This window comes from Lissotriton vulgaris, chromosome 4_1 (assembly GCF_964263255.1).
Source record: "Lissotriton vulgaris chromosome 4_1, aLisVul1.2, whole genome shotgun sequence".
NCBI classification, from domain to species: domain Eukaryota; kingdom Metazoa; phylum Chordata; class Amphibia; order Caudata; family Salamandridae; genus Lissotriton; species Lissotriton vulgaris.
Window position 1 is genome coordinate 1938882291 of NC_141691.1, and position 19968 is coordinate 1938902258.

General features: G+C 47.0%; 1 protein-coding gene across 1 annotated transcript in view; it reads right to left on the minus strand.

Moving 5' to 3' along the window:
* The window catches only part of FAM135B (family with sequence similarity 135 member B), an 861083-nt gene that overhangs the window by 243245 nt on the left and 597870 nt on the right, over positions 1-19968 (minus strand). The window contains exon 8 of the mRNA XM_086966257.1: positions 17526-17652. Within this exon, the coding sequence (XP_086822383.1) occupies positions 17526-17652 (127 nt within the window). The remainder of the gene's footprint in view (positions 1-17525; positions 17653-19968) is intronic.

Here is a 19968-nt window from a genome sequence, read left to right on the forward strand (position 1 = left end):
TCTGAGTGAATTAAGGTCAGGAGAATCTGAGAAAACCGGTCTGCTAATATTTTCCAGGGAATTTAACAATGTTATGGGTCTACAGGAGGTCAGCTGTGTTGGATCCCAGTCAGGCTTCAAAAATGATACCAGGAGAGATTCCAAGAGCAAGCCCGGGAGTTCACCTCCCTTCAGTGTCTCACTGTACATGTCCTTTAGGTGGGATGCTAGTGATGGTGAAAAGGTGTTATAATATTCTAATGGTAGGCCGTCCATTCCTGGAGCCTTATTACGTGCCAAGGCCAGGATAGCTTGTTTCATATTGGTGGACGTGATTGCCATGTCGAGTGATGATCTGTTCATTGTCGAGATCTGGCATATGGTTAAGGGATCTAAGATTCGATCCACTAGCTCCTGACAGTTCTGCAGTCGGTTTACTTATACCCCAGAGTAATAGTCATGGACAAGATGCAGGATTTCCCCTTGTGATTGAACTAGGACCCCTGTAGGGCCTGTACTTTCTGTGATTGGTCATATATCTGCATCTTATCAGACCAACCAGGAAAGGAGAGCTCCTTCTCTGTATGTCTTCACCACATATGCTTTGAAATTATATCTGCACAAGTCTACTAGGGCTGCTGCATATGCCGTTTTGGCCTCGCAACCTTGGTTGGGGAAACTGTGTTTGTGTCTGCTGCCTTGGTCATGGCTGCTAGGTTAGTCTTGGTCTTCGTTAGGTTATGCTCCTGCATTTTGTCTGATGTATGCTCCCCTGGTGACTACTTTAAGTGCATCCCATTCCAGCATCCTGGATGACGCTGTGTGGGTGTTCGTCGTGAAGTAGTCCTGAATGCTATTTTCATGGTAATGTCTGAACACTGGGCCTTCCAAGCAGTCTTGCAGTAGTTTCCAAGTGGGGACTGGGGGAAGGGAGGGTCACCATCTAAGGGTTAGGAGATGTGCATCATGATCTGAGAGGACATTGACCCAGGTAGTCTGTCTGCTGAGTCAAGGGAATTATTGTTGGGGAGCATGGAAAACGATCAAGACATGCTTGTAGATTGTGAGGGATTGAATATTGAATGGAAGAAGTGGAGCATAGAGGTTGGGTGTCAGTTTCTCTACGCATCTAGGAGTGACCAGTGCGACACCCAGGAAGATATTGTTCCACGTACTTGTGAGCTGGGGAGTAGGGAGCGGGGATATTAAATCTGTCCAGAGATAGGTCCAGCATGCAGTTGTAGTCTCCCCCCAGAATCCATGGTATAGTTGTGTATGGGGCCAGGATTTCTGATAAGAGGTCTCAGGATTTTCCCTGCTCTATGTTTGAGGCATATATTCTGCAGATCAATAGTGGTTGGCTGTATAAGAGAACCTCTAGGAGCGTGTATCTCCCCTCTCTACACCGTCCTCTGGGTTTCCTGAAATGGGAACCCTGGCCTGAGCCAAATCATTACGTTCCACGCATAAGCTAAAACTGTATTAGATCTGAGGGTGCCTTTCCAACACATGCGCAGGCGCTCTAATTCGCATTCTGTAAGGTGCGTTTCCTCCATCAGGGCAATATGTGCCTGTTGGAACTTGATGAAGGAATAGACGACATAACGCTTTCTCTCTGTGTGCATACCCTTAACGTCTAGTGTGATGAAACTAGTGTTTGTGACTGAGGTCATGATTGGGTATTTGTGGAGACTGCAGCGAGGTATCATGGGAATTTGTTAGCATGTATCTTACCCATGCCCCGGGCTTAACTAGTGTTAAATAGTCGTGCTTCCCACCCATTGTGGGTTCCTGGTAGTGGTGCTGGAGAGTAACTGGGGGAAAGGATAGAAACTGTATGAGGACTACGTCCCAACTCAGTGGACCTACCACAACTGGTGTTTTGTCCAAAGTAAGCATGGTGCTAGTGCACTAGTGTTTAATGGGAGTTTGGGGCGTTTGCGTCTAAGGCATGTGTTGTATGTGGGCCATAATGAAATTGATATCCGAAGGGGCGTGAGTTTCCCCAATGCTATGCCATTTGATGTCTGAACATGGTGGAAGTTTAGAGTGAGCATCTGGTAGTGAGATTGGAGAGAGGTCATTAACCCTGTGGGGGGGAAGAGAGAAGGAGAGTACTCAAGAGACTGCAGATATCATTCAGAGAAGCGTGTCCGCCATCTGGGGGTCACCAGCGGTGGAGTTACTGAGTTCTCTCGAGAGGTACTGATATCGCTAATGTCCTCCTCTTCCGTAAAGATGTGTGGTCCTCTCTATTCATTCAAGCTCCCTGCAGCCGGGCCTAGATCCACTGCTGCCTGTAGCACTTTCCGGCGCTCAGCGATGATTTGTTCGAGGTCGGGGTCTAGCTGTAGATCTCCGGGGCTGTGTTCCAGGTTGCTGTGGGGGTTCCTTCTCTTTCCAGCATCTGCTTTGAGGTTCCTGAATGTTTTGTGGGGTCTCCCAGTGTACCGTGTTCTGTAGGTGTTGCTCCATCCAGTCAAACGCTTCCTTCGGATCTGTGAAGAATGTGGTGCGTCCTTTGTGTAGGATCTTAAGGCATGCTGTGCCGGGAAGAGTACGGAGTATTGGGTCCCCTTTTGTCGGAGAAGTCGTTTTTTGTCTAGGAAGGAGGTGCATAGATGCGGCACTGCCAGAGTAGTCCGGAAAGAGCATCACATGTTTGTCTTCCACACAAATAGGTCCATTCTGTCTGGCCGCCCACAGCACTGCGTCTCGAAAATGGAGGAGTTTTAACAGTAGTGGCCGGGAGGGGATCCCGAAGGCAGCCGTCGCAACTGGACCCGGTGTGCTCTCTCCACTGAGAAGAATGTGGTAAGACCTAAGGTGGGGGTAAATGACTTAAGCCATGTCTCCACATATCCTGGTGGGGTCCGCCCCCACTGATCCCTTTGGTAGGTTCAGCACACAGATATTGCTTCTCCTAGAGTGTCCTTCTAAATCATCTACCCTTTCCTCCAAGAGCTGGACCCAGTATAGGAGTTCTTTTAGGGTGTCCTGCTGCAACTCGGCCAGGGGCTCAGAGATCAGAGGGTCTGCCACCTTGTCAGCTAGTCATGATGGTCGTCCGAGAGTAGATTAAGGTTGGTGGCCAGGGCCTCCAATCTGTCATCCATGGTGACCCTGAAGTGTTCTATGGCAGCCAGCACTTTATCTAGCTTGTCCGACATTGATTCCCTAGTTGACAAATCTTTGTCAATGTGTAAACCTTTTACCGCTGAAGAAGGATGTCTTGTGGGGAACAGTGTCTGTGATCCAATGTTGGACCTCAGTCTCCCCATGTTTGGCCTGAAGAATGCATGGGCAGTCCCAGCATATTTTCCCTGTTGGCCGGTGGGTGTTACACCTACTAAGTATATTATGTCCTATCCACTGCTGTCTTGTGAGTCCCATGGGGGGATTTTTGGTGTCCTGCCCACTGTTCGTATTGGGTGCAGGTGCTCTGCTGAGGTGGGATCCTCAGGGATACAATTCCGCCCTGGGGGAGATTTCAGTCAGGTGCGCAACTTGCAGTGTGCCGGCATTCAAGCCTGTAGTGGACTAGTTAGTGTGGTCTTGATGTGTTTCCCCTCCTAGCTGGGTATTTGTCATTATCCAGGCCACATCTCACAATTAAGGCTGTGGCGAGTTGACCCAATTCACTCGCCTCGCCTTCCCTCTGCAAGGGCAGTCAGCATGCCCTGTGCTCTGCCATATTTGAAGCGGCCCTGGTTTTGGCAAATCGCCACTCATCCTTCTCACACCGGCACCAATTGTTTTAGTAACTGCAGGCTACTACTGGTAAGTTTCTCTACACTTCTGTGGCGTCTCAGGGCCCCACCGGTTAGGATGGGTGACAGCGATCGGGCTGTTCCTCAGAGCCCTAGACAGACAAGTTGGTTCTTTTTTTTCCCCGCTGCTACACAGGAGGGTCAAGCAACTGAAATGTGTAATCGAGTTAGGAAGTCCCATGCATTTGTAAAGATAAGTTAGGGCAGGTGCCATGGCAAGGCTGGGTCAACTCATGTGAGCAGTGGAACAATATAACTAATCCAATCAGAAACAATAGTGAAGCAGGTATGGTCGAGGTTCGGACAAGCACATAAACAGGGAAGAAAACCATTGAATAACGAGCTGTTAACTGATTTAGACAAGAAAGGCATCCATTCATGAACAAAGGGCTTTTGTAAGACCAGAGAAGGTATGTTAATGTTCGAAATACAATACTAACTGCTAAACCTGCCGGTGGTGAGACTGTTGGAAGGGCGCTTTTGTCTTTAGAAGCACAATCACTTCAAAGCAGTCCTGAAAATACTCCACTGGTCCTGTTGAATGACAGATTGGGTACACATTTTTTGTACACAAAACTTAATGCGACAAAGGACCAGGAAAACAATAGAAGCAAGCACGTCACTGCGCGCGTGATCACATAAAGAGCCCTTAAACTGATTAAAGAAAGATAGGTTTCTATGCTGGGGAATGCTTAACACTAATCAATTAACACATTTGAAGAGCATGTATTTCAGGAAAAACATGAAAACGCAATTGTTCCTTTTTTCCACATATCCTTTTTAAGGTTAAAATAGAATATTGGATTGGAGCCCTCCCTTCACTAATTCGCTTCTGACATCCCTCCTCGTAGTACTTTTGGAGCATTTTAAAGCCAACAAAAGGAGGCAAAAAGTGACCTATAAAGGAACTAAATAAATAACAAACATACATACATACACACATACATACATACATACATGCCAGCATATATGTATTTCTCTGGTTATCATTTGGAAAGTTTTGTTGTATCAGTCGTGCAATGGTAGAGCCAGATGTTACAACTCCTACATTGTAAACACCTAGACGTTCAAGGTGTTGGCGGGTTTTATTTTATTGTTTCCATAGTATTTTACTGACGGTCATTTCTTCAACAGCAGTTGTCCCAACAAACAACATAGTAAAAACACAGGGGCAGATTTATGATGCCCTTGCGCCTCTTTGCGCCGCAATTGCATCACTTTATTTGACGCAACGGCGGTGCAAACAATGCACCCTATTTACAACGTGACGCATCAGTCACTTTCTGGCCAATGCTGTGTCAAAACCTTGCGCCTGCTTGAAGCAGGCGTAGGTCTTGACGCAGCATTGTGAAGATGGGGCACCCCCGAGCCTTGCTGGAGCTGCGTCACGCTTGCGACGCAACTCCAGCAATGCACCACATTTCCGGCACAGATGTGTCACGCATCTGTGCCGTTTTTGCACCTTGGGTGGCGTAGCTGTGGTGCACTGTGGCGCACATTAACTGGCGCATCCCTGGGGATGCGCCAGTTAACCTAAGTCTGCCCCACAGTTTAATGACGGTAGCAGCACTTTCTAGAGTGGAGAGTAAGGAAATAGCAACCAACAAGGTGATGCACTGACATTTGCACGGCTTTTAGGATTTGCAGCTTGTCAAGGTAAAACATGTTTTTGGTAGAGCTTTATCCCGAGGTATAATATTGTCGAAGGGACTGTGAGTGACTCAGAAGTTTGAAAAAAGGCGTTTTTTTTCCTTGCACTGGGTGACAAACAGGTTGGGTACGAATGGTCCTCAAAAGAGCCCTTCCCTGGTACAAACAGATAGCTGTCCTATTCAGGTCAAGGGATTGCTGTCAATAGCATTAGCAGCCGCGGCCCGTGGAAGCTGTTCCGGTGGGGCAGAAAGGCGGGGAAGGGGAGGGGCAGGGTGGGGGGTGCTAAAACCCGGAATATGGATAATTGGATTTAATTAATAAACCGAACTTCGTAGCGCGCGGCATCGCATTGCGTGTGGGACCAACCCATTCAGAAAGGCTGTCCAAATCCAACATCATAATCCCTTGGTCGTAAATGTGGTCCATAAAGCAGCACGATTCGGTTCCAACCGACTCGGAGTCTCCGAGTCCCGGTCTGAATCCGAGCCGGACAGACAGAACAATTACCTTCCTTCATAATTGGTCGGTTGGAAACATGTGTTGGGAAAATCCGACTGCCGTTCGGAGCTTTTCCGTCTGACATCATAATGAGGCCCTTAATCAGTCGGCACATCACTTATGACAAAACATGGTCAATGTAGAGCATGCAGCATGTGGCCTGCATTCTGTACTTTTCATATGGGTGGGTATCGCGGGATTATAAGGCAAGACAGGGATCTCTTGTTTCAAGTGTTGCACATCCTGGCTATAGGCATAATACGGTGTATCTGTCCACAACGTGGATCCTTGGGGAAATCATAATACTTGTCTTCTAGGAGCTGTTTAATACATACAGTGAGCTTCCTCTATTTGCTCCATTGCACACTGTTCAAAAGGTCCAACAGGTGCCAACAGGCACAATGCATCCTATTACAAAGACGGTGCTGGCCCTCCCGTAGGGCAGGGGGGGGTCTTGCGCTGCCCTGGGTCAGCATATTCAAGTGAAAAATGGAGCTGCTGCTTCAAAGCGGCTCCGTGTTTCAAAAGTGCAAGCGCCATCCCATCAGCACTTTGAAGAGGGGGGAGAGATCCCCTTTCAGACAGTGCGTGACTGCAGGGGGATTTCTGGAGGGTTCGTGGGACCTCCTTTCTCACCTCCAGTGGGCTGCTTTTAGAAGGCTGAAACTGTCAATGCACCTCCTAAGGGCATGATTGCTTCTGCGCCTGCATCTGTAATACAGCGCAGGCTCACAAGCACAGTGATTCCCTCATTTGCAAGGGGCCACGCCTCCATGCAAATGAGGGAATGCCTTCTCATAATTGAACTGGTGCTACATATGCACCAGGTCTATTAATGATGCAGGAGGGGATGCACAAGCATCTGCAGTCCTTTCTGTAATACCATTGTACCCCAGCGGGGTGAACAGAGTGGGCAAACATGCCCTATGTGCCCACAAGAGACAATGCATAATATGGCGCAAGGTCTCTTTCATGCTGACAAAGCAGTGGGTCAAGCCCTTTCTTGGTGAGGGTGCAAAGCTGCCTAACACACCCTATATGTGTGCCCCACTGTGGTGGCAGTCTCCCTATGCAAGGTCATAAGAAAATAATATGGTGCTTAATACTACATTTTTACACCCTTGAGCAATTAAGTAAAAGTTGAATTGAGGCAAAATATCAAAGTTTGGTATACAAGTTTCGAAACATTGGAAACATTTTGCTGAAAGACTTTTATTGAATCATCCTTAGTGACTAGGTGGATGCTTCGACATTTTTATAGATCACACAACTAATTAGGAGTTGCCATGGCAACAACTTGTCATTTCGAACGCAAAAATAAATTAATGAACGGTTTGTTAACATTTCTCTGAAACGCGCTTCCACATTAACCATTCCAAATGGATGTTATGATCAAACTCATTAACGTTCCTTTGAGAAGATAAGATTAATTAGCAGGCACACAAAACAGCCCTATTACATTGCCTTAATGCTTTGAAAGTTAACAGTGTTTTGTGAATGTATTTATTTTTATCTTTTGGGACTGCTGAATTAATATGGGAATTAAATGGGAACAAAGTGCAAGAAGTGCTCCTAAATCAGTGCTTGTACAAAGACCTTGAAACAGTATTATTTTATTTTATTAGAAATTGATACTTCATGAATACATGGGCAATGTTTTGAGACAACACAACTAATCCTTCGCTATATTATAGAAGGAAGGCCAGCATTAGATTTTATGTGAACTATTTTTCTAAAATAATCTGAAATCCAAAGGTGAAAGCTTTCCCGCCTTAAATGCCTTTCTGGAACAATCTGGCCTCGGATGTGTTCACTGAATAAAGTAATACATTTGTTTATCTAAGAATATTCAGACGTATGTACTTTCTTTGATGCAAAAATGATTCCAGGAGAACGCTTGATAATTCTCCCGCTATTGTAGCTTTTCCATGAGTGAACATGCATGTAAACATTTCTATATTTCAACATATATTACTTGCGTTTCTGAATGGGTAAATGCTACGCATAAGTGTTTTTGCAGTTTCAAACTTGTTCTTTCATTTTCTTCACGGAGAGAAAAATATTTCAATAGAGAAACCACTTTTCTTGCACCTTCCCCCCAAATTTGTTTTTTGGGGGGGAGGGGGAGCTTTCCCTTATCTGGAAATAGCTTTACAACTGAACTTGGCAAGGGTAAATCTCAAACTGGTTTCACGTAAAAGGTTCTTTGTGGAAAGAGGTAGAGAATTCAAATGTCTAGCTGTCTAATGCGAAGAAGAATGTCTACCGATGCAGCTGTATTTGAAGTGTACTACAGCTAGGAGAGTACAGGAAGGACGTCAGAGTAAAAAAATCCTTCAAGTATAAAAGGGTCCAGCGACAGTCCGATGAACTACATGTAGAGCTTTAACCCCTTGGCCGCAGCGGTAATTCCGTCGCGGCGCTAGGGAGGAGAGGGGGGACGCGCGGCGCCGCCATGCTCGTGAAGGAACCACTCCGTCACTAGCCGTGGTTCGCTGTGCTTGTGACGGAATGGTTCCGTCACGGCCCCGCCTGCTCAATGGAACGCTCAGCACAGGTGCGAAATTAGCGCTGCGCAGGCGTGCCGGCTGGGCCATGACAGAACCATTCCATCACCAGCACAGCACCACCGTGGCTCATGACGGAATGGTTCCGTCACGAGCATGCAAGTGGTTAAAAACAATCAATGCGTGAGAAGCCAATGAAGTCTCCTAGTGATGAAGCCTCCAGCAAACAGAGCGGATACCGAAGAAGAGGGAGACAGCCCCCTTTTGAAGGACCTGCAAATGGAGGAGGAGATGGGCTAAATATGTCAAATCGCTCGCATACGGAAACCCAGATCCGGTGGTCAGACCTTCTCCTACATTAATCCTCAAGTAAGATGCCTCTAAACATAGTAGCATCCTCCTAATTTCTTGAATACCTCAACAAGCTGAACACCTAGATTTTTGAAAAGTCCTGCTAGGCCCTAGGAGTGGCTAAACTCGCATATTTCAGGGCCAGGGCACCCGCTAGGGTGATAGTGTGCTCTAAAAATTGACATAACATAACTTAAAATATAAAGGGCAATATGTATGAAAATAGAGTTTTGCGATTCTCAAATTGTGATTTTCAGCGAATCGCAATTTGAGAATCTCAAAATGCCATGTATGTTGGATTTTCTAATAATTTTCCGAATCCCACATATTCCTTATTTGCGAATCACAAATTGAGATTCGTAAATAAGGAATACCTTCCCATTCATTCCTAGGGCCTAAGAGGCCCATGGAAATGAATGGGAAGGCATTCTCAATTTGCGATTAGCAAATAGAGAATCGCAAATTGAGAATGTAATTTCAAGGGTGCCAGGGTGTCAAAATGACACCCTGTTGCACCTCTGACACGTGCATGCATGTATTGGAAAGGGGCGACCACTCGGTCCCCCCGAACGTATGGCGGAGTGCCTCGATCCCCCCGGGAAGCCATTTTTTGGCGGGAGGCGCGTCTCGGCTGGTATGCCCGAAGCGGCGTAGCCGGGGTGCGCTTTTTCCCGCTCTAGAGTGGGCTGGCCTAGACACCGACGTAACCAGCCCCGCCCACGGGACGGGCAGGGGCGGGTTTACGCCCGCCCTGAAGACGGATAAAAAGAGACGCAAGACCAGAAGACGTCCTCTTGTTCTTGTGCTCCGAAGCTGCACCTCCTCGCTACACGTGAGCTCGGGACAGAACGAAGAGCCAATTTTGAGCGTTTTGATCTTTTTCTTTGTCTTCCAGATACTTCCTCGGAGAGATGCCAAAGAAAGTCCTGAAGAAAATGTCGACCGACCAGATGGTGCGGAACCTTTGCAAGGAAGTGTCCGAGATAAAGAAACGGTTGGCGGAGCAAGACGGGGAGGAGGGTTCGGGCCCGGCGCCGGCTGGGGGTAGACCTAAGAGACCGAAAAGGGTTCCAGCCGGGGGAGACGCCCCGGTTCCCTCCGCACCGCTCGAGGCGCCGACCCCAGTTCCAATGGAGGGAATTCCAATCCCCGTTGTCGTCATCCCGACACCCAAGGATGACATGCCCCCCGAGCTGGCGGCACAGCTAGCAGCTTGGTTGGGCGATAGTAGTGATGGCGCCACGACTGCCGAGGCACAGGCGCTGATAAAAGGGCTTCGTGAGAAGAGAGAGGCAGCTAGAGTGGCTGCGCCATTGGCGGGGATAGACAAGCCGCAAGCGGCAGAAGCTGCGTCCAGTTCAGGTAAGCGGCCATTGCCGATTGCAAGGGACGAGTCAGCACCCTCTCGTAGAGAGAGATTGGGACAACATGTGCCTTTAGCCATAAAGGAAAAGATCTGGGCAGGGGAATACGTGAATATTTTTTCCTTGCTTGTTGATCATTATGATGTGGAGCATGTGAAAAGTCAGAAGGACTTAATGCATCCGAGTGTTTGGCGCGCAAAGATGGCCGCCTTTAAGGTAAATGAGAACATTGGCAATTGGGGCAATGCATGGGGTATTTTTACATCGATTTTGGGGGAACGTAAGCCCGAGTTGCTCCCTGAGTTTCCCGTTTATCAATCACGGATTATGGGTTACTCGACAACGTATCAGGGTAACCATTGGTTTTGTTACGACAATCTGTTCAGGAAAGAAAAGGAACATAACAAGAGTTTGACTTGGGATTGTTACGATTCTCTAACATGGGATAAGATGAAGGAATCGGGGATGTTAAGGATGCCATTGGTCGGGAGCAATGTTGTTGACTACTCCCGCCAAAATGTGGGGACACCCTTTCGACCGAGTACGAGCACCGACGACCAGTCGAGGCCCGCGGGCAATACAGGGAGAAAGGGTTTCTGTTTTAATTTCAATAAGGGGAAGTGTACCAGGCCTCCGGGGTCGTGTAAATTCAAACACGAATGTAGTACGTGTGGATCATCCCATCCTGAGTCATCGTGCAGAGCCAGAACAAGTGAGAATGGGGGTAAGGGAGGCGCCAAACAGGTCTAAGCTAGGCCGAGGGGCGCCTTTACCAACCCCGATTGATACCCTGGCAATGATTCCCTGGCTCAGCAACTACCCGGATCGGACTTCTGCCGGGGTGCTGCGGAACGGTTTTACACATGGTTTCCGCATCCCGGTAGGGGACTTTCAGGGTGTAGGGATGTGCAAAAACCAACTTTCCGTTTTTCAACATACATCTGTAGTGCAAGAAAAAATCCAGAAAGAGGTTAGCCGGGGTCGGGTCGCCGGCCCGTTTAGTGTACCCCCGGTACCAGATTTCGTTTGTTCGCCGTTAGGGGTGGTCCCCAAGAAGGACCCAGGTGAGTTCCGTTTGATCCATAATCTGTCTGCTCCCCATGGGCTTTCGGTGAACGACGCAATTGATCCGGAAGTTTGTTCGGTGCGATACGCATCGTTTGATGAGGCAGTAGCCATCTTGAATCGCCTGGGGCCCGGGACGCTGATGGCGAAATCAGACATCGAGTCAGCGTTCCGGTTGCTCCCGGTACACCCAGACGATCAGCGTCTGCTAGGATTCGGGTTCCAGGGGTCATTCTATATGGATAGGTGTATGCCAATGGGATGCTCTATATCATGTGCTTACTTTGAGCAATTCAGTACTTTCCTGCAATGGGTGTTCACTACGAAAACGGGTTACCGAAATGTAATGCATTACCTTGACGACTTTTTGTTCCTTGGCCCCGCCGGAAATCCCGCATGTGCCCAGGCCTTAGCTGAATTCTGTGTGTTGATGGGTCATTTTGGCGTACCACTGGCACCGGGTAAAACCATGGGTCCCACGACTTGCCTCGAGTTTTTGGGGATCGAGTTGGACTCAAGGGAGGGGTGTTTCCGTTTACCAGCTAGCAAAATCTTGAAATTCAGGGCAGCCCTCCAAGTATGTTTACATGTCTCCAAGGTTACGCTACATCAGTTGCAACAATTAGTGGGTAAGTTGAACTTTGCCTTGAGGGTGATCCCAATGGCTCGCCCCTTTTCCCGCTCAATTGCTCAAACGATGGTTGGCCTAAAAGAGGGTCATCATCGCACGAGGTTATCGGCCGAGGTTCGCCAGGACATGCGGATTTGGTTAGCATTTCTGGCGGACTTCAATGGCCGAGTCGTCTGGAACAAGCCAGCCGTGTCCTCCGAAGAGCTTGGGCTATGGACAGATTCAGCAGGAAGCATAGGCTTTGGCGCCATTTTCGGCACAAAATGGTCGGCACAAAGGTGGCCCCTATGGTGGCACGAAAAAGGGCTGACGAGTAATATTGCCTTCCTGGAACTTTTTCCCATTCTGGTGGCCCTGAGAACCTGGCCAGAAGGGTTCAGAGATCATTCTGTTGTGTTCTGGTCCGACAATATGACCGTGGTAGAATGCATCAATAGTCAGGCAGCCCGTTGTAAATTGATTTTGAGGTTGCTTAAGGAAATTGTCCTACTCTGTATGCAACTGAACGTGATATTCAGAGCTAAACATGTCCCAGGGGTGTTGAATCAGGCTGCTGATGCACTGTCTCGTTTTCACATGCAGGCTTTCTCGGGTTTCCTTCCTTCAGCGGACCCAGAGCCGGCACCTTTCCCCGAAGCTCTCTGGTCTCTCGGTGCCCCGAACTTCGTCACCTCGTGGGAGAGAGTCTAGCACCCAGGACAAGGAAGGCATATGAAGGGGCGTTTCAGGCCTATTTAGCCTATTTAGGGGCAGAGAGAGGGGGACTGTGGAGTCAAGAAGAGTGGGTAGTACTTTTTCTGATGTCCTTACGTAAGGCTGGAAAATCGGTGGCTACGGCCCAAAGGCATCGTGCCGCCATTTCCTTTGTTGCCAGGGCCCATGGCATCTTGGACCCCACAGCGTCTTTTACAGTACAGAAAGCGCTGCGTGGGTGGCAACGTCTTGAGGGTCGCAGAGTGGACATAAGACGACCGATAGGTTTTGATAGATTGTCCCAGTTACTGGCCACACTCCCTAGCACATGCTCGTCCCCTTTCGAGGCCTGTTTGTTCCGGACTGCATTTACGCTGGCATTTCACGGGGCTATGAGAGTTAGTGAGCTAGTTGCAAGGAACAAACAGGATGTGTCGGGGGGCTTGTGCAGGGAACATGTTCAGATCAGGGGTGATGCGATGGTTGTCTCCTTTCTCAGGTCCAAGACTGACCAAGATGGGAGGGGGGACTGCACGATCATTCGCAGGATTCCCGAGTCATCCATGTGTCCGGTACAGTGCTTAGAAGATTACTTAGCACGAAGGGTGGCATCATGGGGGGGGACATTGTTGAGGCATATAGACGCCACCCCGCTGACGAGGTTTCAGTTTCAGCGGGTGCTTGCAATGGCCATTGCCGCAGCGGGCTTGGACCCGGGTGAATTTGGGACCCATTCCTTTCGTATAGGGGCTGCCACTGAAGCTACAGCCAGGGGTCTTAATGTAGAACAAGTGAAACGTGTGGGCCGTTGGTCCTCCAATTGTTATAAGAGGTATGTGCGATTGCACATGTTGTGAAGCTGTAACCATGTACTCACGCTTCTTGTCTTTTGTTTGTTTTCAGTTGCGCAAGCCTACGCGGCAGGGCGGACTGTGCAGTTGACCCAACACCAGGCCAGCGGTCACACATCACCGGCTGAGAGAAAGGAGGTGTGGGTCGTAGGCCACTCATACGTGAGACGGGCCGCAGACGTATTCAAAGCAGGTGATATGATTCACGTACCTGGGGAATACGGGTACAGAGTGTCCTTCCACGGAAGGGGCGGTCTCTGTATTGACCAGTTTCAAGCATTCTTTGAGGGTTTGTTAGAGCGGATGAGGTCACCGCCGTCCATAGTCATAGTACATTTGGGGGGCAATGATTTAGTCACCACCGGTAGACGACTTCTCCTGGAGGCTATGCTTTCCACGGTAAGTTGGTTAGCAAGGAGAGTTCCGGGGTGTGTAATTGCGTGGTCGCATATGATCCCACGAAAAGTGTGGCGGGGGGCTATCTCGATCCCTGCTTTGAATCATTCCGTTAAAAAATTGAATAACAAAGTGAGTAGGTTGTTCCGTTCCAAGACATTGCATTCGATCTCACATAGTTGTATTAATGATGACAGTATGTATTTGGGGGATGGTGTGCATTTGTCGAGGGTGGGCAATGAGTTACTCATAGGAGACTTCCTAGCTTGGTTAAAATCGTTAAAACATGACCTTTAGGTAGGAGTTTTGTGGGGGGTCCGGATAGCCGGTCAACTATCCGGACCTGTGGCGGTAAGGTCATGATCGGTGAGCACTAATTGGTAGATCCCTATGAGTGGGCGTCACCCAACACGGATGGGAGCGCTCGGGGGAGGTGGCCATTGGCCCCTCAATGGGGAGGCGGTCCCGTCTAAGGGCGGGTCGCCGGAAGTCAAGGAAAGGCGGTCAAGGCCCCTTCCTGTGTAGGAGGGGTTACAGCCCCCTCCTGAGGAATTTCCCGGGGCCAGTGTCATCTGCGACGGCAGATGCGGTAAGTTGTGTGGGGTGGGGGGAGGTCCACGATACCTTCTAGATACCACACACAAGTATTCGAACGACCTTTAAATGGCGTCGAGTCTTAAGTGCCCCCGACAAGTCAAGGGAAATTGTTAGTAGTTGCACTTGAGGTAAGCCTCTGTGCTGTCGCCCTTCCCAAGTGGGAGGGGTAAGTCTGGTTAGGGATCTTGACACCGGTTATGACCTTGCCGTTGGCCCTTAAACGTTAGGATGTACAATTTCAATGTTTATAGAGAATGTCTTTTTGTAGGATGCTAGTTCGGCTAGGAGAACCTCTGTATTAGAGAATATGTTAAGATTAGCCAAACATCGCAATGTGGTAATGAAATTGTACATAACATGAAACGTTTAATGTTTAATTTTTTGTTTTAATAAATACGGCCGCGGGAGGGTCACTCCCTCCCACATCCAAAAAACTTTAAGAACTGTTTCCGGTTTCCCTCCTTTTGGGATCGTGTTGAGAGGGGGTGGCGGGTATCTCAGCCATATGGAAAGGGGCGACCACTCGGTCCCCCCGAACGTATGGCGGAGTGCCTCGATCCCCCCGGGAAGCCATTTTTTGGCGGGAGGCGCGTCTCGGCTGGTATGCCCGAAGCGGCGTAGCCGGGGCGCGCATTTTCCCGCTCTAGAGTGGGCTGGCCTAGACACCGACGTAACCAGCCCCGCCCACGGGACGGGCAGGGGCGGGTTTACGCCCGCCCTGAAGACGGATAAAAAGAGACGCAAGACCAGAAGACGTCCTCTTGTTCTTGTGCTCCGAAGCTGCACCTCCTCGCTACACGTGAGCTCGGGACAGAACGAAGAGCCAATTTTGACCCACCCACCAGCCCCTGAGGACAGCAAGTTGTTGTGCAATAAAGTGAATTTTCTAAGTATGTTTTTGCTGTTTTTTACAGGTTGTGAAAGTTTCAGTTTTGTTGTTTATCATAATGAAGTATGGTGAATATCGTTTAGGTTGTTACGATTAAAATGACTTGATGTAGTGTTGCATTTTAAGCATGCTCTTTCGGTCGTAGCGACCAATGTTGTCATAGGTTCGAGTAAGAATTGTCGTATTTATTTTTTGGTAGGCGGTAAGGTCATGATCGGTGAGCACTAATTGGTAGATCCCTATGAGTGGGCGTCACCCAACACGGATGGGAGCGCTCGGGGGAGGTGGCCATTGGCCCCTCAATGGGGAGGCGGTCCCGTCTAAGGGCGGGTCGCCGGAAGTCAAGGAAAGGCGGTCAAGGCCCCTTCCTGTGTAGGAGGGGTTACAGCCCCCTCCTGAGGAATTTCCCGGGGCCAGTGTCATCTGCGACGGCAGATGCGGTAAGTTGTGTGGGGTGGGGGGAGGTCCACGATACCTTCTAGATACCACACACAAGTATTCGAACGACCTTTAAATGGCGTCGAGTCTTAAGTGCCCCCGACAAGTCAAGGGAAATTGTTAGTAGTTGCACTTGAGGTAAGCCTCTGTGCTGTCGCCCTTCCCAAGTGGGAGGGGTAAGTCTGGTTAGGGATCTTGACACCGGTTATGACCTTGCCGTTGGCCCTTAAACGTTAGGATGTACAATTTCAATGTTTATAGAGAATGTCTTTTTGTAGGATGCTAGTTCGGCTAGGAGAACCTCTGTATTAGAGAATATGTTAAGATTAGCCAAACATCGCAATGTGGTAATGAAATTGTACATAACATGAAACGTTTAATGTTTAATTTTTTGTTTTAATAAATACGGCCGCGGGAGGGTCACTCCCTCCCACATCCAAAAAACTTTAAGAACTGTTTCCGGTTTCCCTCCTTTTGGGATCGTGTTGAGAGGGGGTGGCGGGTATCTCAGCCATAGTGCGCCACATGGCACTTTGAAAAATGCAAAATAGTGCATTTTTAAGTGAAATTGCAAATTACCACCAACTTGAAGTTGGTGTTAATTTGCGATTCCTTAAGGCCAAATCACACTTTCTTATGGGCTTCTTACATTGCATTTAGGGAATCGCAATTTGCGATTCCTTAAACGCAATCGCAAAATAGGGAATCACACAATTTGCGATTCTTTATTTTGCAAAGGGGGTTTTGTGTGCTGTATTGCACACTGCTAATTTGCAATCGCAAATGCTAAAATTCTGAGAATGTTAGCGTTTGCGATCGCAAATTGGCTTAATAAATATTGCCCAAAGTCATGTTCTTACAGGAGAATGGTTCATGGAGAAATAGTCTCTCATTCTGTGTATAAACCATTCTCTAATGAGCAAACAATTATGTAAACTTTTAAAAATTTACATAAAATGAATTTTGCAAATATCACAAGCATGAATAAAAAAGTTCACAGACATCATTTTTAGTCGAAATGGATCAAACGAAAGCACTGTGACAGGCCTACTCATAAATAGGATATGAGTATGTAATGTTAGTATATAAACATATATTTTATAATACATACAGTGAAGCAAACAAAATATGCTCTGTAGAGTGTCCGTGCTTAAAGTTATATTCAGGATAAACTGGCTTCCAAGATTGACAGCATAGAGTGTAACTGACCACAATCCAACCTTTGACAACACCCATATACAGTTTGCATCGACAACAACAAAGTGACCTTAAGGTACTCTTGCCTTTTCATTCACTCCATTTCTCAAGCTCAATTTCTATTATTGGAAGAGGTGCTTTGATGTTAAAGACGAAATAACCACAATACAAGCAGTTACGAGGTAAGGAACCTATAATCTAGATATCGATAACATACATGGAGGCTTGCAGTATTTTGACCCTCATTAACAATGTCTTCATTCCTATGCGAAAAAAATCACAAACAATAAAAGCAGATATCAAGGTGTTTGGAGTTTATCGTGTATTATCCATTGTAGCCTACTACAAATTTGGCCTGGTATTTGCTGTGCATGTCCCCCTGGTAAATACTGACCGGATGACACAGGTTTAACCTGACTAAATTTACCCAGGAGAGTCAAATTTTAACCCACAAAATATTTACCCGGAGCAATAAAATGTGCACAACTCATAATTCTGATATTTACAGAAACAGGGGTTACCACACATTGTGAAATTATACGTGACACTCCTATGGGGGCCATAATGGAAGTTATAAGACCCATGATTGTCCATACATTACAGCTGACTGGCATTAATCTTTATATGTGTTAGTGTACAGACTTACCTCTGAGACAGCTGGCTTACAGTAGCCTGCACCAAACACCATATTCTCCAGAGACGTACTGGATTGTTCAATTCCCATTTCCTGGCTGCCTTTACCGAGCCATGTTCCTTTTCCAGGTCGTGCAAAACTGTAAGAAAATAAATTGCAAATATGAATGAAGAAATTCATTGAAATAAGGGTATGATTGTGGAACTATGTTCTAACTAGTGTGTGTATGGGTGGGTGTGAGTACCAGTATGTGTGCACAAACATGTATGTGTGCACTGATGTTTCAGCGCATATGTTTTACCACTATATTGCATATTATGTAACTACATGAGATACTGCGTTAGAAATGTTTATGACAGTGTTTGGTGTACAAGGCCCAGTTCAGCAGAAGGCATGTTTTCCCTTTAGATAAAACCAGGGGAATAGAAATGGCAAGTATTTAAACAAGCATTTGCAATGCAATAGGTCTTGCCGTAGGAAAGTTTGAGCTATTGTTATTGTAAATGACAATTTCTTTATTTATGTGTTGGTTTTGAAAATAGCGAAATTAATAGCTTTGTCATTTACAATGCAAATAGTTATAACTTTCGCAAATGTGACACCTATAGCATTTGTAATGCAATATGTGTTGTATTTATGTGACTTTGATGTATTGATATTACAAATAACAACAGCTTTTAATTTTTGTAATTTATAATGGCAATAGCTTACACTTTTGTAAATAACCTTTGTGAAGCTTATGTTCAGTGTATTTTATTGTGACGAAAATCCAAGAACAGAAGTGAAATATTAACAACTTTTTGTGACATTTGTAATAAAGCTTGAGACATTGAGAGAACATAATTGAACCAGTTGTTGTTGAATGGTTGCACAGATTGATGCTGTGGTGGCGACGATTGATGTTGTGGTGGCGACAAGTGATGTTGTAGTGGCGACGAGTGATGTTGTGGTGGCGACGAGTGATGTTGTGGTGGCGATGAGTGATGCTATGGTGGCGATGAGTGATGCTGTGGCGGCGACGAGTGGTGCTGTGGCATTCAGTGATGCTGTGGTGGCGCATAGTGATGTTGCGGTGCCCCTGAGTGATGCTGTGGTGGTGATGAGTGATGCTGGGGTGGTGCTGAGTGATGCTGTGGGGATGCGATAGAGTGCGATAGATAGATAGAGTGAGGGCGATAGATAAATAGATAGAGTGAGGGCGATAGATAGATAGATAGATAGATAGATAGATAGATAGATAGATAGATAGATAGATAGATAGATAGATAGATAGATAGATAGATAGATAGATACATAGATACATAGATACATAGATACATAGATAGATAGAGTGAGGGCGATAGATAAATAGATAGAGTGAGGGCGATAGATAGATAGATAGATAGATAGATAGATAGATAGATAGATAGATAGATAGATAGATAGATAGATAGATAGATAGATAGATAGATAGAGTGAGGGCGATAGATTGAGGGCGATAGAGTGAGGGCGATAGATAGATGGTTGTGTGTGTGGTTGTGTGTGGGGTTGTGAGTGTGTGTGGGGTTGTGTGTGTGGGGGGTTGTGTGTGTGTGGGGGTTGTTTGTGTTTGGCGGTTGTGTGTGTGTGGGGGATGTGTGTGTGGGGGGGTTGTGTGTGTGGGGGGTTGTGTGTGTGTGGGGGGGGTTGTGTGTGTTTGGGGGGTTGTGTATGTTCGGGGGGTTGTGTGTGTGGGGGGTTGTGTGTGTGGGGGGTTGTGTGTGTGTGTCTGGGTTGTGTGTGTGTGGGGGGTTGTGGTTGTGTGTGTGTGGTTTTGTGTGTGGGGTTGTGTGTGTTGTGTTTGGGGGTGTGTGTGTGTGGGGGGTTGTGTGTGTGGGGGGTTTGTGTGTGTGGGGTTGTGTGTGTGGTTGTGTGTTGTGTTTGGGGTTGTGAGTGGGGTTGTGTGGGGCGAGGCATTGGAGCAGGTCTTTCTTGAGGGTGAAGGTTAGGATTAGTGCGAATGATACATTTGATTCAAGGCATTTTTAATGCAATATGGGTTGTATTTTCGTGACTTAGATGTATTGATATTACAAATAACAATGGCTTTTAATTTTTTTAATAATTAATACTTAAATAAAAGTTATTGCATTTGCGTAGATGTTTTCAGATGAATAATGAGATCAAAAACTTTCAGGAGCCACCTACAGAGTGTTTGTACAGAATCGATTTTGACCAGCTCTGTTTGAGGTACGCAGGCTTTCTAGTTTCTGTAAATTTATCTTCTTCTAACATCAATATGTAGTAGAGGGCATGATGATTTTAGTTGGGGTGAGTTTTGACGTCTGTGTTGTATAGCAGCAAGATAGTAACTGGTATAACTGTTTGAAACGTAACTAAGCCTAGGTTGGCGAAGATTATGTCGATGGGGGGCAAGTAATGTGTGTGTTTTTTCCTTTCTTACAGTGGACGAAAGGACACCAACTGTAAGTACACG